At 44.4% G+C, this 17,915-nt stretch overlaps 1 protein-coding gene across 2 annotated transcripts in view; it reads right to left on the reverse strand.

The window, feature by feature from the left end:
• Positions 1 to 2,777: 2,777 nt before the first annotated feature.
• GMPR (guanosine monophosphate reductase) overlaps positions 2,778 to 17,915 on the reverse strand; it is a 67,286-nt gene continuing 52,148 nt past the window's right edge. Inside the window, exons 8-9 of one of the 2 annotated variants that reach the window (XM_050941627.1) lie at positions 12,856 to 13,015; positions 2,778 to 7,717 (exon numbers count right to left, since the gene is read on the reverse strand). In XM_050941627.1, coding sequence (XP_050797584.1) covers positions 7,537 to 7,717; positions 12,856 to 13,015 — 341 coding nt within the window. In that variant the 3' untranslated portion in view covers positions 2,778 to 7,536. Of the gene's footprint in view, positions 7,718 to 12,855; positions 13,016 to 17,915 lie in introns of those variants that run through there. The other variant, XM_050941628.1, reaches the window with a different exon arrangement.

The raw sequence follows: 17,915 nt of genomic DNA on the forward strand, positions 1-17,915 counted from the left end.
CATTGAGGAGTACAGGTAATGTTTTAAAAAATTGCACAATAGAAAAATGAATGTTGGAATGATTCATTCAGTGTTTGAAAAAGAGATGGATCTGTTGAAACAGTGTGTTTCATACCTTGTTTGTAAAAAAAAAAAAAAATTTTTTTAAAGTACAAAAGCAGAGAAAGGTTGAAAGTTACATGTTTTTTGTATATAGAAGCTGTCACATTTAGATGATCTGATTTGTATTGGCTCTGGACAGAAACAATTATATACTTAAAAGGCTCTTAAAAGAACAACCATGCTCAATCTTCTGTCCATATCACATAAATCCCAATGCGGGGGAAGGGGGGAATGCTTCACACTGTTTGTTCCTGCGCTGAAAATATATCTTAAAGCACCCTGCATAGTTTAGATTCTGAAGCCATTGTAACTTCTTTACTCCCTCTGGGATGCTGTTCTACATTTTCAGCACTTCCTGTTCCAATCAACCCAAAGACTATAACTTGAACAAGAAGTGTTTATAACAAGGGATCCTTGCTTACCAGTAAATAAGAGTAATATCCAACAAGACATGGCCTTTTGTGTACACACACCCTCCCACCTCATTTAAACGGGGGGTAAAGACATGAATTTCAATTTTTCCAGATGTACTCTGAGCTTGGACAGGTTCTTTCTCATTTGATTTAGAGATTCATGTTATTCACAGGCCAAAATGAAAGAATCCCTGAGCCATTTCCAAGGAAAGGGGCCTTTCCTTGGCCAAAGGTCAAGTTGGACAGCTGGGAGCCTACGCACCGCCGGGATAAACAGTTAACTTTCAGAACCCTTCTCTCCCTCCCCTGACAGCCTGTAACACAAGCTTCAGTTCTGATACCTAATGGTCACATGGAGGGGGAAATAATTACGTTAAAATGACCCCTTGACACCCAAAAGAATGGCCCCAAATGTATTAGAATGAAATGCATTCAGCCAATAGGTAGTTATACAATAACAGTCTCTAAGATTGCTGTAGTTTTACTCATCGTTATCTGAAAGGACTCAAGTCTTCCACTGAGAATTAATTGGAGGCTTCATCCAAGTTTGGCTTTTTTGTTGTTCATTCGTTTGTTTTTATTCTGAGTGGTCAAAGCTCCTGTGCCCTTTCCCTAGACCATGCTGCGGGCATGCATTGGAAGTGTTGTTTGCATTAATCCTTACTCACTCCTTGAAGCTGTACTACTGTCTTGTGTGAAAACAGCAGCAGCCAGCTAGATCTGGCCCCTGATGTTTGCTTTAAAAATAAAGAGCCTGTTGATTCTAGCTTTAGAGAGAAAGAGACACACTCTGGGCTGGTCTACACTAGGGGAGGGGATCGATCTAAGATACGCAACTTCTAGCTGAAGTCGAAGTATCTTAGATCGAGTTACCTACCGTCCTCACGGCGCGGGATCGACGTCCGCGGCTCCGTCGACTCTGCTACCACCGTTCGCATTGGTGGTGTTCCGGAGTCGACAGGAGCCAGTTCGGGGATCGATATATCGCATCTAGATGAGACGTGATATATCCATCCCCAAGAAATCGATCGCTACCCGCCGATATGGCCGGTAGTGAAGACATACACCCTCTCTCTCTTTCTCTCTCTCCTCCCCCCCTCCAATTGAAGTCAGTAGTTGCTGGATCTCTGTAACTGTGGCTGCAAGTGGTTGAATTCATCTTCTGTCTGGCCCTTTGGCTACTTAGCAGAGTTGCTAATCTTATTAAGGCAGCAGGTATAAGTTTTTGCAGACAGCCAGCTAATGTTGCAACTCACTAATATATGTATTTCTGTCTTTGGCTTTTTAAAAATATTAACTTTTTGTGAACACTGTTCTCACTGCAGTGTTTAAAAAGGGGAATTTCCAACCTTTTCCATTCAAATTAGCTACTGAAAATAATTTTGTAGTAGCAATGTCACGGTCTTTGACAGCCAGCAGGCTTGGACTGGCCAACTAGCCATGGCACTTGAGGAAAGTCCTCATGTGGGTAAGTCTAGTGATTTTACAATAGTCTCTAAGGTTTTCATTGCTTGGTATTTCTGAAGAGGGTTGTTGCAAATCACACTTCCAGTGTTGCGCCTAATGTAGGCTCAGAAAAAGGGATAATGCAGCTTTGTGTTGAGGAGAAATCAAGCTGACATGGCCAGTACAAAGGAGGAATAGGGAGGGAATAATGTTTTGCACCTTAATGAAAAGAGGAGAAAATTTTAAGTGCATACAGACATAGTTAAGAGCTTTTATTGTGACAGGAGAACTTTTTTCCATATGCGTGCATACTCTCTGTAATTCCAGTGTAAAATATTGTACTTGCACTAGCTTTTTTAAAACAAATATTAAAAAAATGGAAGAATTCATATTCTATTTTCTAATGGTGGTGTGTCTATTTGTAGGATACACTCGCGTCTGTTTATTGAATTTTATGGTCCCTTTCTTTGATGGTGCTTGCAGGTTTTCTAGGTAGAAATTATTTCATTATTATAATAAAACAATGTTTGATTCAAAATTTGAACAAAATTGTTTTAAAGAAACTGTCTGTATACCAGTACAAGTTTATTGTTTCAGTATACTCGTACTAATAAAATAACAGTGCCAATTGCAAATGTGTGTCTGTCTTTATGCGTTAAGAATGAGAGACAATTTTCCTTTGAATGAATAATTTGTCCATTTAATTTTTCCCCCTTCAGATTTAGCTTCAGCCACAAGTTTTTATGGAGTTTTGTTTTTATCACTATACATAAAAGTTTACACATTCCCACATTCAGCATATAATCCTATCCAGTCTGCCAGAGTGAAGCCATTTATTTCATAACAGAACAGCCAGGGTGCACAATATGATCACTTTATATGAGCACGTTCATCATGGCAGACGCATTCTGTGCACTGTTTTTTGGCTACAAATGAGGAAAGAAGATACCCATTCTTAATCATCTCAGCTGTGGCGCATGCAGTGTTATGGAAATGGTTAACACTCACTCTTTTTTAAAGATTTCATGTATGCTCTTCAAAATTATCACAAACTTTATTTGTCACATAGGAGCTTTGGGCTCTTTATTACATATGTTTGGAAATGTCATCCACGTCAGCGGTGTAATAGCTGATGTTGTGAAGTCACAGCCAGAGGACAGGCCTAAATGTCTGAATGAATAAAAAAGAACCAAGTCTAAGGCGGAGGGGGGAAGGGGGGAACCCTTATTATTAGTGAGCAAGGCTGATTGCCATATCCTGCAGTGTCTCTGAGGTCAGCTGCAAAATCCCCATTGACTCTAACAGCAGAGGATTTGGCCTAAATGCCCATCAGAGTTTGGCGAGAGAAGCCTGATTTAGCTCTCATTTACACTGGTGAAAATTAGGAGAGAATCCGTTGAAGTCAGTGGGTTTATACCAATGTGAAACTGGTGTGTGAGAGAATTAGGCCTAGCAGGAGTTTCAGACCACAAATGCCCATGAATTAAAATATTAATCCTGTATCCACTGGTGGTGTCATACTGTGTCTTGGAAGACTTGCAAAACCGCTCACCTTTCACCATCCTCAGCAAACTTCCTGAAAGCCCTCCTAACTTGTGCTTCCTGGAATGACCCCTGCACACAACACCTGACAGCAGCAAGGGCAAAATCCAACACTTACCCACTCAGAGCAATGGAGGAAGGCACAGAAGTGTGCCAGTCACATGGTGTTTTCCAGAGCCCCCCGAGGATGCTGAGCAAGATGAGGTAGTGGGCTGAGGACAGTGTGTACCTCTTCTTACTACAAACCATCCCCACCCTTGGTCCCAGCACATCCACTGACCACACAGCACTACCTGTCAGACCACAATCTCTTGGTGCTGTGGTATAGGCACCACTCCTACAGTAGTGCTCCTCAGCCTCCTCTGCTTTCACACAGTTGGACTGGGAGACATAGAGCTTCCTATGCCTTGTGCAGGCTTTGGCTTTAAATTTGTATTATCGTACCCAAAACTTAATCAGATTTGTTTAAACTAGCTTCATTTTTTTAAAGCAATGTGGCACGTTAGCTACATCTTGACGGAGTCAGTGGGCCAAATTCTAACTTTCCTCTTATGCACTGATGTCACGGAGTTGCAAGGGTGTGGAAAGCAAGTCAGAATTTGGCCCAGTGTCATGGGTAGCCGCTGCTTAAGACACTTGCAATATAGCTGCGGGGGGACTCTTGGCAGCTGACCGGGTAGCAGTTCATGAAGTGCAGCACAGTGCTAAGCCCCTGGGAAGGACACTAAGAACTGGTTTCAGAGTAGCAGCTGTGTTAGTCTGTATCCGCAAAAAGGAGTACTTGTGGCACCTTAGACACTAACTAATTAGTCTCTAAGGTGCCACAAGTACTCCTGTTCTTCTTACTAAGAACTGGAGAACCTTGTAAAATGATCAGATGATGTAGCTCAAGTTAATTGCTCCGGGCCTAATCCCGCCAGGTGTAGCACACCCTCAACTTCAATGACTTCAACAAGAGTTTGGCCTCTAACTAGAGCAGGAGGAGGAGCTGGGTCCTACAGACACTGAGGGCACCTGTCACCTCACCAGACTGGGTCCTGAGTTAGCCTCAGGAAAATCCCTTTGTTCCACTTTCAAACGCGTGCGTGCTGTACGCGTACGTATTTGTACCAGGAGCACTGTGAAAGGAGCCATCGGATGGAAGGTGTCCTCTGAAGAAACACCCAGTTGAACCACACAGGGTGAGTCTCCGCCAGTTGAACTGCTCTACAGCGGGTTGCCTTCTGTTGCTTGGTTCCCTTCCACTGGAAACTGCTGCTGGTTACCAAGAAGAGGGTAAGGTGCTATTAAAAATAATTCAGCATCATAGTGATGGCTTCTTTTTTCCTCAGCATCACAGAGAACCTACAGAACACACCAGGCTTTTAAAGCCTATGGGTACATCTATACTGCAGCTGGGTAGTGAGAGTCCTAGTGCTACCTTAGCTTGAGCTAGTACACTAAATATAGCAGTGTGGATGTTGCAGCATGGACTAGCCACCTGAGTCCAAGCTCACCCAAACCCTCAGTCTAAGCTTGGGTGGCTACATCCACACTGCTATCTTTAGGTCACTAGCTCAAGCTGAACTAGCAAGAAAGTGTCTACCCACGCTGGCCATCACACCTTCCAGCTGCAGTGGATATGTACCCTGCAGTGCCTCATTATCCACTGGTGTGACCCTTAGTATTCTTTCACACTTGTGCAAAGTGGGTGTAAAACGCCATCAAGGCCAAATGGCTGCATTTTACATACTGTTTGCACAGGTGTAACTGACTCCATAATGGCCAAGGCAGGAGAGAATCGAGGCATTTTCACCGCAGAAAAGCAGCAGTTCCAATGTGTACATTAAAGATCTATTTTAAATGTGCAGAGGTTTAAAAAAAACTTTACATTTATAAATGTAGCCCCCAAAACCATATATAACCAATTAGCATCCCAACCTGGGAGCATCTAGGGGACAGCCACACATCTGAAGTATGAAGGCACAAGTATGGAAATGCACTGGTGGTATGAGTGTATATTCGGTATAACCTCATTCCTTGAAGAAGTTTTGATTTACCTGTATACACTTACACTTTTCTTCTGGGTATGTGGCTGGGGGCAGAAGCAGGGGAGAGGAGAGAGTCTACTTTCATTTATTCCAGTATAAATTCCAAGTAACTTCATAGATTTCAGTGGAGCTACTCTGGGTTTATATCAGTTTAACTGACAGCAGAATTTGGCCCACAATACTTGTATTTATTTTTAGTAAAGAAAGCATTCGGCTGCCTTTCTAGAGTTCACTACATATAAATTCCAACTTCAGAAGAAAAGTTATTTGGCAGGGCCTGGGAGCCTGATTCTCATTTTTACTTAAGTTTCTTTACACCACTCTGGCAGTGTACATGGGCCTTAAAAAGTAGCGTACATGTAACCTATGCCCTCTTTAAGGCCCCCTGTACAATGCCAGGGCAGAGTCTTCTTGTAAATGAGAATCAGGTCCACAGTGCTTAATGGAGAATACTTAACATTTTATTGTAAACCACTTGCCTTCAGATGAAGGATCATCTAGGCTTTTCCAATTATGCATAAGCTGATTAACACCATCAATGACTGATTTGGGAATTAGATTTCTTACTCAACATGTTCCATTGTACCGATCCTCCTTTATCTTTTCTAAACAACAAAGAATGCTAGAATAATTCCATTTGCTTTCCTGCCTGCCCCCCTTCCCACAGGTCGCAGTTTTGCATTCCAAAGGAAGTCTCTGTCTTTCCATGGAAGGAAAAATAAGACTCTGAAGTTACTTCAGTTTCCAGCTGTATTGATATCTCAGTAACATGCTAAAGTAAGTGGCCGATCATCATTAATTCATTGGTATTCACTCTAATAACATTTATCATAAGAAACTACTGTGGTATTCCTGGGGATTCAATGTGTACTTCCAAAGAAATTTCATTGTGATTTATCAATTAATTAGTCTACCATTACAGTTTATTACAGTGTTGCCCAGAGTCTAAAATATTAATTATTGTCTTCACAGCAACTGCTTTAACTCAAGATCAGACAACTGGCTTCTTGCAATGAAGTTTTCAGCTGGTCTATTGCAGGCCATATTTTGCTCTCAGTTACACCTCTGACTTCAAAAGAGTTGCACCAGGGTAACAGAGAGATGGATTTGACCCGTTTGGCCTGATTCCCCAGGCCTTGCTCAATGTGTAATCATTTCTACAGCCGGGCAAAGCAAGTGTGTATTCGTAGTCGCTTTGTGTCAGCTGAAATGACTATGCAAATCACAAGACTGTGCAGAATCAGGCCACTGGTGTTGAGTATATCTATGTGTCTACAGCTTCAAAAGCTATTCAGAGACTGTTAAAAACAGGACCCCTGAGAAACTCTGAGGATTGTATCCACCAAAAAACTGGTACCCTGTTAAATGTTCTGGGTGGGGGTGGGAGGAGGAAGCACTCACTACATTATAATGCCAGTGTCTATGGAGAGGTAAGTCCATTAATATAGTGATTTAAATACAAAAGGCCCTAAAAGGTGCCTGAAATGCCATTGAGACAGCTCCAGCATTTTTAACATCACAGTGAAAATACAGCAGGAACCTTGGCTCATCCAGCCATCTGAAAGGTCAAAAAGTATGGCTTTGATCTTTGGTTAAACAGATCAACATACCGAACATCAACATCCCCTCCCAGCCGGCAGCTCCTATAGCCAGCTCCTATAGCCCGTACTGCTGGAGCACTGCTAGCAAGAGGTTGTGAGGATGTTTTAAAACTTGTTAACAGTGATCAGGGTCTGGAAGGCAAACTCACTATGAATGAATGGTGAAAAAATTAGATTTAAAACATACGTGACTTTAAAAGATGAGGCTATTGCATCGTGAACCAAAAGAATCCTACATGGCACTGTGTTCGATGGCATGTCCTTCCGCTTAACCCCATCACCAGTGGCAACTGACCCACCTACTTCCACAGCCTGCAGGGTTTGCCCCCATGAAGCTCTAACACAAAACACAGAGGAAGTGGGGAGAAGTGGCAGACACATTTCACAGGTCCTAGTCCTTGGTTAAAAAAACACCTGGCTGTGCTGCTGGGTGACCCGGATAAATGTTGCCCTCCTGCTCAGCTCTTTGAGCTTGGCAGCTCCCACGTAGGTGCAGGTGGATCGCAGGCCCCCAAGGATATCAAGGATGGTGGTTTCCACGTCACCTCTGTAAGGCACTTCCACCGTTCTTCCCTCCGAAGCCCTGCAGACAGAGAGTTGGAAGTAGCGTGGAATGAATTTTTCAACATCAGCACCTGATCGTTTTAAAGAACCTTCTGCTCTTTACTGATTGCTGCCTGTTCCTGCCGGTTGTTCAAAGGTTGTTCAGCGCATTGTACCAGAGTCATACCAAGTACTTTGAAGAGGAAGCAAATGCTTCTGGCAAATGCCCAAACAAAGCCTGAGCACATCAAGGGCTTCATCCTTCTGTTTTTACTGAAGCAAAACTGTTTATGTAAATGGCAGTTTTGCCCCAGGGCTGTAAGATTGAGCCTTACCCCAGAAGACAGGCCAAGGCAACGTTTAAAAATATTGAGGCTATTCCTCCACTGGTATAAACTGCCATTGCTTCAGTGATGTACCAGGGCCCATGCTATGCCGTGGCTGAGCCCCGGCACCTCTAGGCTTGGCAGTTCATAGCCCTGGCACCTGCTGGGCTTGCGGCATCAGTTATGAAAGTAGAAAAATTGCTTGCGCTCCAGCACCTCATTGCCTGAGCCCCGGCACCTCTTTCATTACAAATTAAGCACTGAACAGAGCTACCCCCATTGACTTCAGCTGAGGCTCTGTCCCATGCACCAGAAGTGTGCATGGTGCATTACAGAACAGATAAAGATTAGGCTTCTCTGTCAGGAGAGTTTACAATGTACCAACCCAATTCTGCATTCTTAATTTACACTGCAGGGGGCTTCCTCAGATGAAAGGAGAATTAGCGCTATTCCAACAGGGCGGACTGCAGAAATACTTTATCTAGGGTAAATGACTGGCACACAGGCAAACGTCCGGCGCAGTCTTTCAAAGCAGATTTTCTTTTTTCCTCAGGAGGCAAAAAGAAAGAAGCTGAAGTCTGTGGGCTTAGGTCAGGAAAGAATTTGCTCTTGTGATTTCCACACCCATCCCTCCTGCCTCACTATCCCACCCTTTGCAGTCCCTGTGGTAATGGAAAGTCCCCAGATGTCATCTGCTCTTTGTGTTCCTTTGACTAAGATGATTGGGCAACATGAGGCAAACATCTTCTTTGGGGAAAGGCAGAGGGCTTAAAATGTGCATTGTCCTGTGGCTGCTGGGAATCGGATCTTGTGCTTTAAAGTGGTTGGAAAGCTTCATTTGTGTCCAAAATCCTAAAGCCACTTCAGAGTTAACTTGTTCAGAAAATGATCAAGCAGCAGTTGGTTATATAACACCTTAGGTTACAGTCAAGAGAGTGCACCAATGTGTATTTTGGACAATATTTTACTATCTGTTAGGGTTTAGGGTTGAGTGTTGTTTTACAACAGGGGAGGTCAAAGATCATGATTTCAAATACGCTTAGGTTGTAACACCGCCAGAGAGCTACCGCTAACTGGAGGAAAGCTTGAGAAAGAAAGGCTATTTAACCGAAACTCCTGAGTTTAAACTGACTCAGGGCCGCCTTTTTGCTCCAGCTAATGGCAGGACCTCTGCTCCAAGGAAGAAATAGCCCCATCAGGAGGGAGTGAGATGCGGGTCTCCATCCTAGAGAGGTGATGGCTGAGGAACCATGAGCCTAGAAGTGGTGCCCTTGATGTACCACTGGGGGAAATACAGGTGCAGTTATCCTGAACTGTGACAGGGTTCTCAGTGCAAAACTTTCAATTTTGAAAGCAGAAATCCATACACAGGCACTCTAAGTGGCCTGATTTTCACAGTGGATGAGGGCTCCCAGATCCCCAGCAGCTTGAATGGAAGTTGCGGGACTCAGGACTTCTGAAAATCAAATCACTTTTGTTGGTGCCTCAATACAGACTGATAGTTGGGATTTTCAAAGAAGCGCAAGGCACTCAACGCCGACTGAATTTCAATAGGTTTGGGGTAGCAGTTCCCTCTGGCATCTTTGAAAACCCTAAGCAAGTCCTTGCCTTTAGGCACTCAACATTATAAATGCTGAGGTTAGACTGGACACTTTTTGAGATGGCACTTTGGGCCAGATTTGGCTGTGAGCTAGAATTTGTGTACCTCAGTGGAGTTAGCTTAGCTTTACACCTATGGAATTGAAGGCAAACTCTGGCCCCACTTCTTTGATTTGCCTCTTCAGAACCACCATGCTCTCTCTGTGCTGTACAAATAATCCCTATTTTTAAAAACTATTTTGAATCTACAGGATCTGTGGCAGACCAAAAAAAACCAACCAAACCAGTCACACTAGCTAGCTAACTATAGCCTCTTTGGGGCCATGGTCACCATTCTATAACCACGTGTATGAGGCATGGTATCTAAGCACCCTATACTGCTAACAGCCAGTGCCAATGCAGCAGAGTATTAGGCTGCTTGGCTGGATTCCAAGGTTTGCTGCTAGCAGGAATCCCCCGTACACAATTATGTAACCTATTGCTTACGACACAGGAGTAGCAGCCTCTTACTGGCTATTGAAACTTTCAGAGGCTGAGCCCTCTCCCTCGTCCTCAGTTGCCTGGGAGAGTCGGAGAAGCTTGTGTAACACATTCCCTGAGGACTCCAAGCCTTCATAAATTAGGGAGTGGAAAAGAGGGAGTGTGCATCTAACAGGATGGCAGCTTGTGCAGAATTTCTGGCAGGGGCTGAAAGCAACTAACCTTTATGTTTAAGTAGCTAAATAAAGCCCCTTTCCTATTGCTCTGTTTATCCCTATGGAACACTGGACTTCAATGGTGTTCTCAATTTACTCCACTGTCAGAACCTTAGCAATGAATCTTGCCCTCAGTTTACCCCTCCCCCCCCCACACACTCTTTCTCTCTCTGTTGTAACTAAGGGGTGGAATTTGGCCTTTCAGATGACACCCCAGCACCAGCATGTTGGCTTGCATTACAAGGATTTTCAAACTTTATCCACAACCTTCACCAACATCGGTGGTGGCCTGTCACTAACTGAATTGAGCCTCCACAGATTTGCTTGGCTTGTTTGGGCGGTATTGTGAAATGGTCATTAATGACGTGCTGTGCTGAACAATGTAATGGTTTAGACCTACCCTGCTGTATACACACTCGAGTCACCGACATAAAAAAAGAGGGCAAAAATAGTTTGTAACTGCAGCTCAGATGAAAGGCTGTGAGTGCCTGTGTGTAACTGGCAGCTGCCATTTTTAAATTATAAGATAATTGCTCATGCCATCCACTCCGACTGTTCCAGATGCTTTGATGCCAAGCGGCATCATGAAAAAAAAATTAACTGCCTCTTGGGACTGGTGTGAGACATGATTGAGTGAATTACAACTCATGCAGGCATGCAGACTGCCTTGTGCAACATTTCAGCTTGTCCTAAACAGGGCCATTCTCTTGTGCAGCATTTTAGCTGCAAAGAAAGACTCCCCACTGGTATTTGGCAGTGTTAGGGCACCCTAGACCTTGGGTCAGGGGAGATAAATAGGGATTGGCTGATCGCAAGTAGGGGAGACTATATTACACTCAGCAACGTCCAAAAATTCCCCACCCCTGCTCCTTTTGGGGAAGCACAGCTGTGTGCTGCCCCATATCCAAGGCACTGAGCAAAGGCTTAATCTAGCCTGTGATTTCTCAACTGGGAGGTTGCAGCCACTCTGTCCTTCCCATACTGCTAAACGGGGAGGGAGAGAAGAGCCTGTCTCGATCCAAATATTACCCGCTAGCTATGCCACTTGTGTATTTTTATTTTTGCAGGATTAACCCTTTAGTGGGGACTAAATTGCACTGCATGCTTTCTCTTAGCTCTCTTCCCCCCCACCCTCCCCTCTCTATTCCTTTGTCCTAAAGGTGTCTTTTTACTTCTCCCCAAAAGGTTTCCTTAGAAAGTGGAGTAGATGCAGCTGTGTTCAGTACTTGGCCCAGCTTATTGGACCAGTGAGTGGGGCAGCTCTGTCTCCTTGATGGGTCTAATTTCAGCCAGATCAGAAGGCAGAAGTGCCATGACCATCTCTGTGCTCAGCTCTTTCCTGATGGCTGCACTTTGCCTGCCACTAAATTTTTTGGTCTCCATTATTACAGGCATTTTGTTGCAACCCAATACATGATACTGAATAGCTCGGGAAATTTAGGCCAATGCCGTTAGACTTAAATGCCTTAGGGCAAAGATTATGTCTTACTTGTCTTCTGTAAGTACTATGTATGTCTATATGGCACTTTCTACATCTTTAAAAACAGTTAATAATAGTAATAATAATAAATATAATATGCAGCAGCTCTGAAGACGGATCCAAGCTGCTAAATTTAGGCTTGGACCAAAGTTTGGGAAGCATTTGTATCCTGGGTTGTGGCTTGGCCTGCTGCAAAATTAAGGGCTGTGTCAGAGTGGGGATATGTCTGTGAACTCCATTTTGTTTTGTCACCCCATTTTGTCCATTATAACCTTCCTTCTGGAGTATGACTTTGTGTTGTATTGTGAATTCCTTTGTGGATTAGAGTATCCATCTTATGGTAGGGGCTGGCTGGACCCCTCATGGAAAGACTATGTATGAGGAGGTATGACAGCATCATCAACACTGAATGACTATCCCCTACTTAATAATGGGTTTTCTACTGGTACAGCCATTGACTATGAATAACTCTCTACACAGAAGCCAACTGGGGGAAGAAAGGGCCTGGAACCCACAACTCCCTCAGTTAAATGCACAAGAACAAAAGATAAAAGATGGGTGATTCTCTAAGGATGTTCATCAAACCCAGGATTCACAACAGGACTGATATCAGGGTGAGAATGATGTTCTGGTTTTCCACAGATCTGTAACTCTCTAGTGCTTTCAAGAGTAAAGTGTCTGTGATTAAAACAATTCCTTTGTTAAGAGTGCCTTCCTTACCTTACTGTCCCACAGCCAGGTGCATTCTGGGGGAACGTGAGTAAGCAATGTGGGGCTCAGCCACTGGTTCCAGGAGGGGCTCAGACAGCTGGACTGCCAGGTCCCACTGCCCAAGAAGGGTGTCAGACAGGTAGTCTGTACCTCTGTTTGTGTGCCTGAGACACCCAGCGTTAGGAACAGTGCCCAGGGATCTTGGAAACATATGGGCCCAGGAGTTGGGTCTGTTTACAACAGCCTGGTGTTCATCTGGAAGAGGGAACAAGCCCAGGTTGTAACAGAAGCCAGTTGCAAAATTCAGATCCAGAAGTAGGTTTGGTGGTGGTTCCGGCCCATAGCAAAATCTGAGTATAACTTGTACCTGTATTCAGCAACTCCTCCTATGTGCTTCTTCATGGCCGTATCAGAGCTCATCCCGTAGAACAGTTTCACCTTCTTGCCATTTTTTTCTAGAACCTCTCCAGCACATTGATCGTGGCCTGCAAACATTCCTCCAAGCATGACAAAATCAGCACCAGCTCCTGTGATCAGCAGAGAATGTGAGATGAGAAGGATGGGAGGGGAGGGAGTAAAGAGGGGGGGAGAGCAGGATAAAAGACAACGCAAAAACAGCCATGCAGCTGAAAATGATAGCCAGCCCTGAATGCTTCAGAGCAGGGAAACCTTAACTGTAACAGACACAACTGAGTTAAAAGACATTCTTTACCAGCGGGACCTATACACGCCGGTGTCGCATTCCCTTGATACTTCAAACAAGGAGCGTGTTGAAATACTGTGATACTATACACCACAGAAAGTGCTCTTTTTCACTTCTGTGTTCTCACTTTCAAATTCAGTTTAGTGCTTTTAACTTGCACTACAATCCAAACACATGGACAAGATGTCAGTCAGCTGCACGGCTCCCTAAATCCTTTCCAATCAGGTCATGCACGTCAGTGGAAATGCACATTTGGGAGGACACAGAAGAGGAACGTTCACCTTTATTTACTTTGTAAGCGGATTTCTGAAGTGAAAGATGTGATGGCTCTGAAATTTTTCCGTCCCTTCCTCCCTCCATGGCTCCTCCCCAGCCATGTAGTCATTCAGTGCAGTGTGCGGTAAACTGCAATGGGTGTGGGATAAGTTTGTGTTTGGTTCAGATTACTAACATTGTAAACTCTTCGGGGGCACGGACATGTTCTTTGTCCTGTGTTTGTAAAGCACCTAGCACTCTGGGGTTCTAGTCCGTCACTGGTCCTCCTCAGCCCTCGGGTTATACAAAATATAATAATTAACACCCAATATCTGGAGGCTTATCCAACGCCTATGTCACCCTTGGATTTGCAGATCATGAGGCCTGTTCCATTGTAGTCAACAGGAGTAGGATGAGGCTTTGGGAATCTCAATACGTTCTCTTAAGAGATTGGCCAGTTTTCCCATCAGTGCTGGAGTTATACCATGAATAGCCTCCCCTAGGGCTTCCAGTCTTGAGTGGAACCAGGAGGTGCAGAATTCCAAGAAAATGAAAACTCATTTTTTAAAACTGAAGCAAATGTTTTTGAACCAGATAAAAAGGTTCAGATCTTGCTGTTTTCAAAATCTGTTGTGATCCATCCCTGAAACAAAACACTCTGTGGTCTAAGATGACTGTTCTGTCTGTCTGCGTGGAAGTGAGTTACTGGTATAGACAGCACTGTCCTCTGCTTCCCAGCCCCTTTACATTGCCCACAAATAACTGGCATTTATGCAGAACCTGATCTCACAGAGATGAACCAGAACTAAAATGCCACCTCCAAACTTTGGGAAAGTTCAAATCCAGATACAACCTTTATGACTGGCTCCCATCTCTGTTGAGTCAAACAAAAATATTGCCCACCCTTCCCAAAAAACACTTGGGAAAATTTGGATCCTCATCTGACCTTCACCGCTCCTCTATCTGTATCATATGATGAACCAAAACCATAGAGACAAACTTGAATTTGGGAATATTTTGATCTGGAACCACATCCAAATTATGGAGTGTGGGTTCATTTCTAATAGTCCTAGCAAAGTTGAGTCCAGCTACAGGGCAGCTCTATGAACAGTAACACAGAACCCAGCTGCCCTGGTATATAACCCTTGCTCCATCTGCCCCAATGTTTATTCGATGAGAACAGTTGTTCATGTTAAAAGGTATTTTTAAAAATTACATTTGTGCCAAATCAATATAGCATACGTAATATTTATAGTCAGGCACCCATTCAGGGTCTCCTGTCACTCAGGCTCGCTGACAGGCTGTCCCTGAGGTTTGTTGTTTCAGATGTCGGTGAGATTTAAAGGCCCAGTTAGAAACTAATCTGATACTTTTCCTAACCTACCAAAACCAGGATTAGTGCCCATCTTCATCAGTCATTCTAGATCACTTGTGTGGAGCTTGTCTTTACCCAGCATAACCGTAGACCATCTTTGCAGCAATGGCACTGTGAGAATTCTACTTCTTATTGCTACAGTTGCACTAAAATTATGTGGCAGCCTGGATTCAGTCCATCCAAAGGGACCCCAAGACAAAGCAAAGGCAGCCTTGCCAAAGTGCTTTTGGTGCTCCTAGGTCTCTGCTCTGCCAATGCTGCCATCTAGTTCCTAATCCTGACCCTCTCTCTGGTGATGGCTTCCCGACCCCATCAGTCCACCCCATCAAACTTTCTGGGGCCATCGACCTCTCACAACAAAACCAAATTTCAAAACTTTAGCATTTCTAGGGCCCTTCCAAATTCATGGCCATGACAAACATGTCACAGACCATGAAATCAGACCTCCCCTATTGGAGAGGAGGTGGAAGGGCAGGGCTGGGGAGCCCCAGCTGGGGGGCTCCTACTGCACTCCTGCTGCTAGTCCTGCCCAGGCCAGGGAGGGACAGGATTTCCTCTTCCTCTGCACAGCCACTTTTGTGGGGAGATCAGACGCACCTCCATGAACCTCCCCAGGCTGCAGGAAGTTCTGCAGCTGCTGCCTTCAGAGCCCAGCTCCACCTCCATCAGGGCTGGCCTTACCATGAGGCCAACTGAGGCCGCTGCCTCAGGTGCCAGACTGGGGGGGAGGTGGGTGGAGCAGGGAAGCCACTAGGACCCAGAGTGCAGAAAATTGTGTCTCCTGCTGGTGCATATGTATTCTCTCTGCTCTAGATGCACAGAGATGGTTGAGTGCTGTGCTGGAGGGAGGAGGGCACAAGAGACATAACAGGCAAGCAAGGAGAAAAAGTGAGAGGGAATAACAGAAAGCAGCAGAAGCTTCAGGGAGAGATGGGAGGAGGAGCCTCTTATGTACCTCTCTAGCACCCCAGGAGCCTGGATTGATTAACACCAGCTTCTCAGGGAGCTTCCTGTTTCCTGCTGCTTCTCTGAACCCACTTGAGCAGAACAGGCAGCCAACTGAAGTAGTAGGAGCCAGTTAGGCCCTTAAGACGCTGATATCTTCCCTCACTCAGGCCCTGTTACCAGCCTGCTTATTTGTCCCCTTCAACTGAGTGTTGAGAGCCACTATAGCTGGCACAGAACAGCAGTCATGAGTGAAAGAAGAAAATGCCCCTTGGGGGCAGCATTCAGAAAAAGAAAGCAAGCAAAGGAAGCTTTTCTATCTAAGCAGGAAGGAGCTCTCCTGAGATACACAGACACAAATGTTCACGCTGAGCCTTCCAACCCCAGTGAGGATGTGAGTGGTGAGGAGATGCCTGATCTTCCAGTTAGTCAGAATGCAGGTGACCTGGCAGCTACTCCAGCATCCATATCTCCATCTCAAATGGATGTAACCATGCACATTCCTGAAGAAAAGTGTAGATCAGAGAAGAGTCTGGTGGAAGCGCAAGAAACAGCTGCTGCTGAGTTTAGTTCCTTAAGTCTAGATGATCCAGGACTGTGGACCCACTTGAGCAGTGGCCTGAGGGACTTCCTTGTACTGCATGGGCCACAGCAAGTGAAAAACTTCATGTTCCCTAAAGACAATGAAAATAGAAGTTTCCATCCAACACATTACTGGTGTGAAATTCTCTAATGGTGACCAAGTGGAGAGGCCGTGGATTATGTACTCAAAACCCCAGAATGCTGCATATTGTTTTTGTTGCAAATTCTTCCAGTCTAATGTTCCAGCCACATTGGGTTCTACAGGAACAAAGGACTAGAAAAATCTGGCTAGAAATCTGGCATGCCTTGAGAAGGCAGCAAATCACCAGAGAGCATTCCACAGGTGGAAAGAGCTTGACATGAGACTAAGGTTAAAGGCCACCATAGATGATCAGCATCAAGAGAAGATTGCATCAGAGTCTCTTTACTGGCAAAATGTTCTGAAAAGGCTCATTGCCATTGTGAGAATGCTTGCTACCCAAAACCTAGCACTGTGTGGTACTTCAGATCAGCTGTATGTGCCAAACAATGGAAAATTCCTTAAAATTGGGGAGCTGATGGCTCAGTTTGAAGCTGTACTCCAGGAGCATCTAAAAAGAGTCACCACCCAAGAAATGTACACACACCACTACCTTGGAAAAACAATTCAAAATGAGATCATACAGTTACTGGAAACAAAAGTCAAACAGAAATTGTGGCTGATCTGAAATCAGCAAGATATTATTCTGTTATTCTGGACTGCACACCTGACATCAGTCATACAGAACAAATGACTTTAATGGTGCGTTTTGTAACAACACCAGAACCTAGTGAAAATGTCCCTGCAATGGTGACTGTCAGAGAGCATTTTCTAGAATGTATTGACATTGATGATACTACAGGAGCTGGTATGACAAACGTGCTTCTTAAAAAGCTGGAAGACACAGGAATTGCGATAGCTGACATGAGAGGTCGGGGCTATGATAATGGTGCCAACATGAGAGGAAAGAACAGAGGAGTGCAGACACGGATCCAAGAGTTAAACCCTCTAGCTTTTTTTGTCCTATGCAGTTCTCATTCAATGAACTTGGTGGTCAGTGATGCAGCATCAGCGTCTAATGAGGCTGCTGAATTTTTTAATGTAATTCAAAGCATCTATGTATTTTTCTCTGCATCAACTCATCGATGGCAAATTTTGAAGCAACATCTGGGAACATCCTCTCTGACACTGAAACCACTGAGTGCCACACGATGGGAAAGTCGAGTGGAGGTGATAAAGCCTATTAAATGCCAAATTGGGAAGACAGATGATGCCATAGTTGCCATTATGGAGGATAATGCCATGACAGGAACTGTTCATTGGAGAATAGTGGCAGAGGGAAATGGAATCACCAGAAACATACATAACTTCAAATTTCTGTGTGGCTTAGTTTTGTGGCATGACATATTGTTTGAAATAAATGTTGTAAGAAAGAGACTCCAAGGTGTTGACCTTGATATATCTGGAACAATGGAACAACGGGACAAAGCAAAGTCATACCTATAGTCTTACTGGTCAGATGAGGGATTTCAAAACGTTCTGAAGAGT

The sequence above is a fragment of the Gopherus flavomarginatus genome, chromosome 2, assembly GCF_025201925.1.
Source record: "Gopherus flavomarginatus isolate rGopFla2 chromosome 2, rGopFla2.mat.asm, whole genome shotgun sequence".
Taxonomy (NCBI): Eukaryota; Metazoa; Chordata; order Testudines; family Testudinidae; genus Gopherus; species Gopherus flavomarginatus.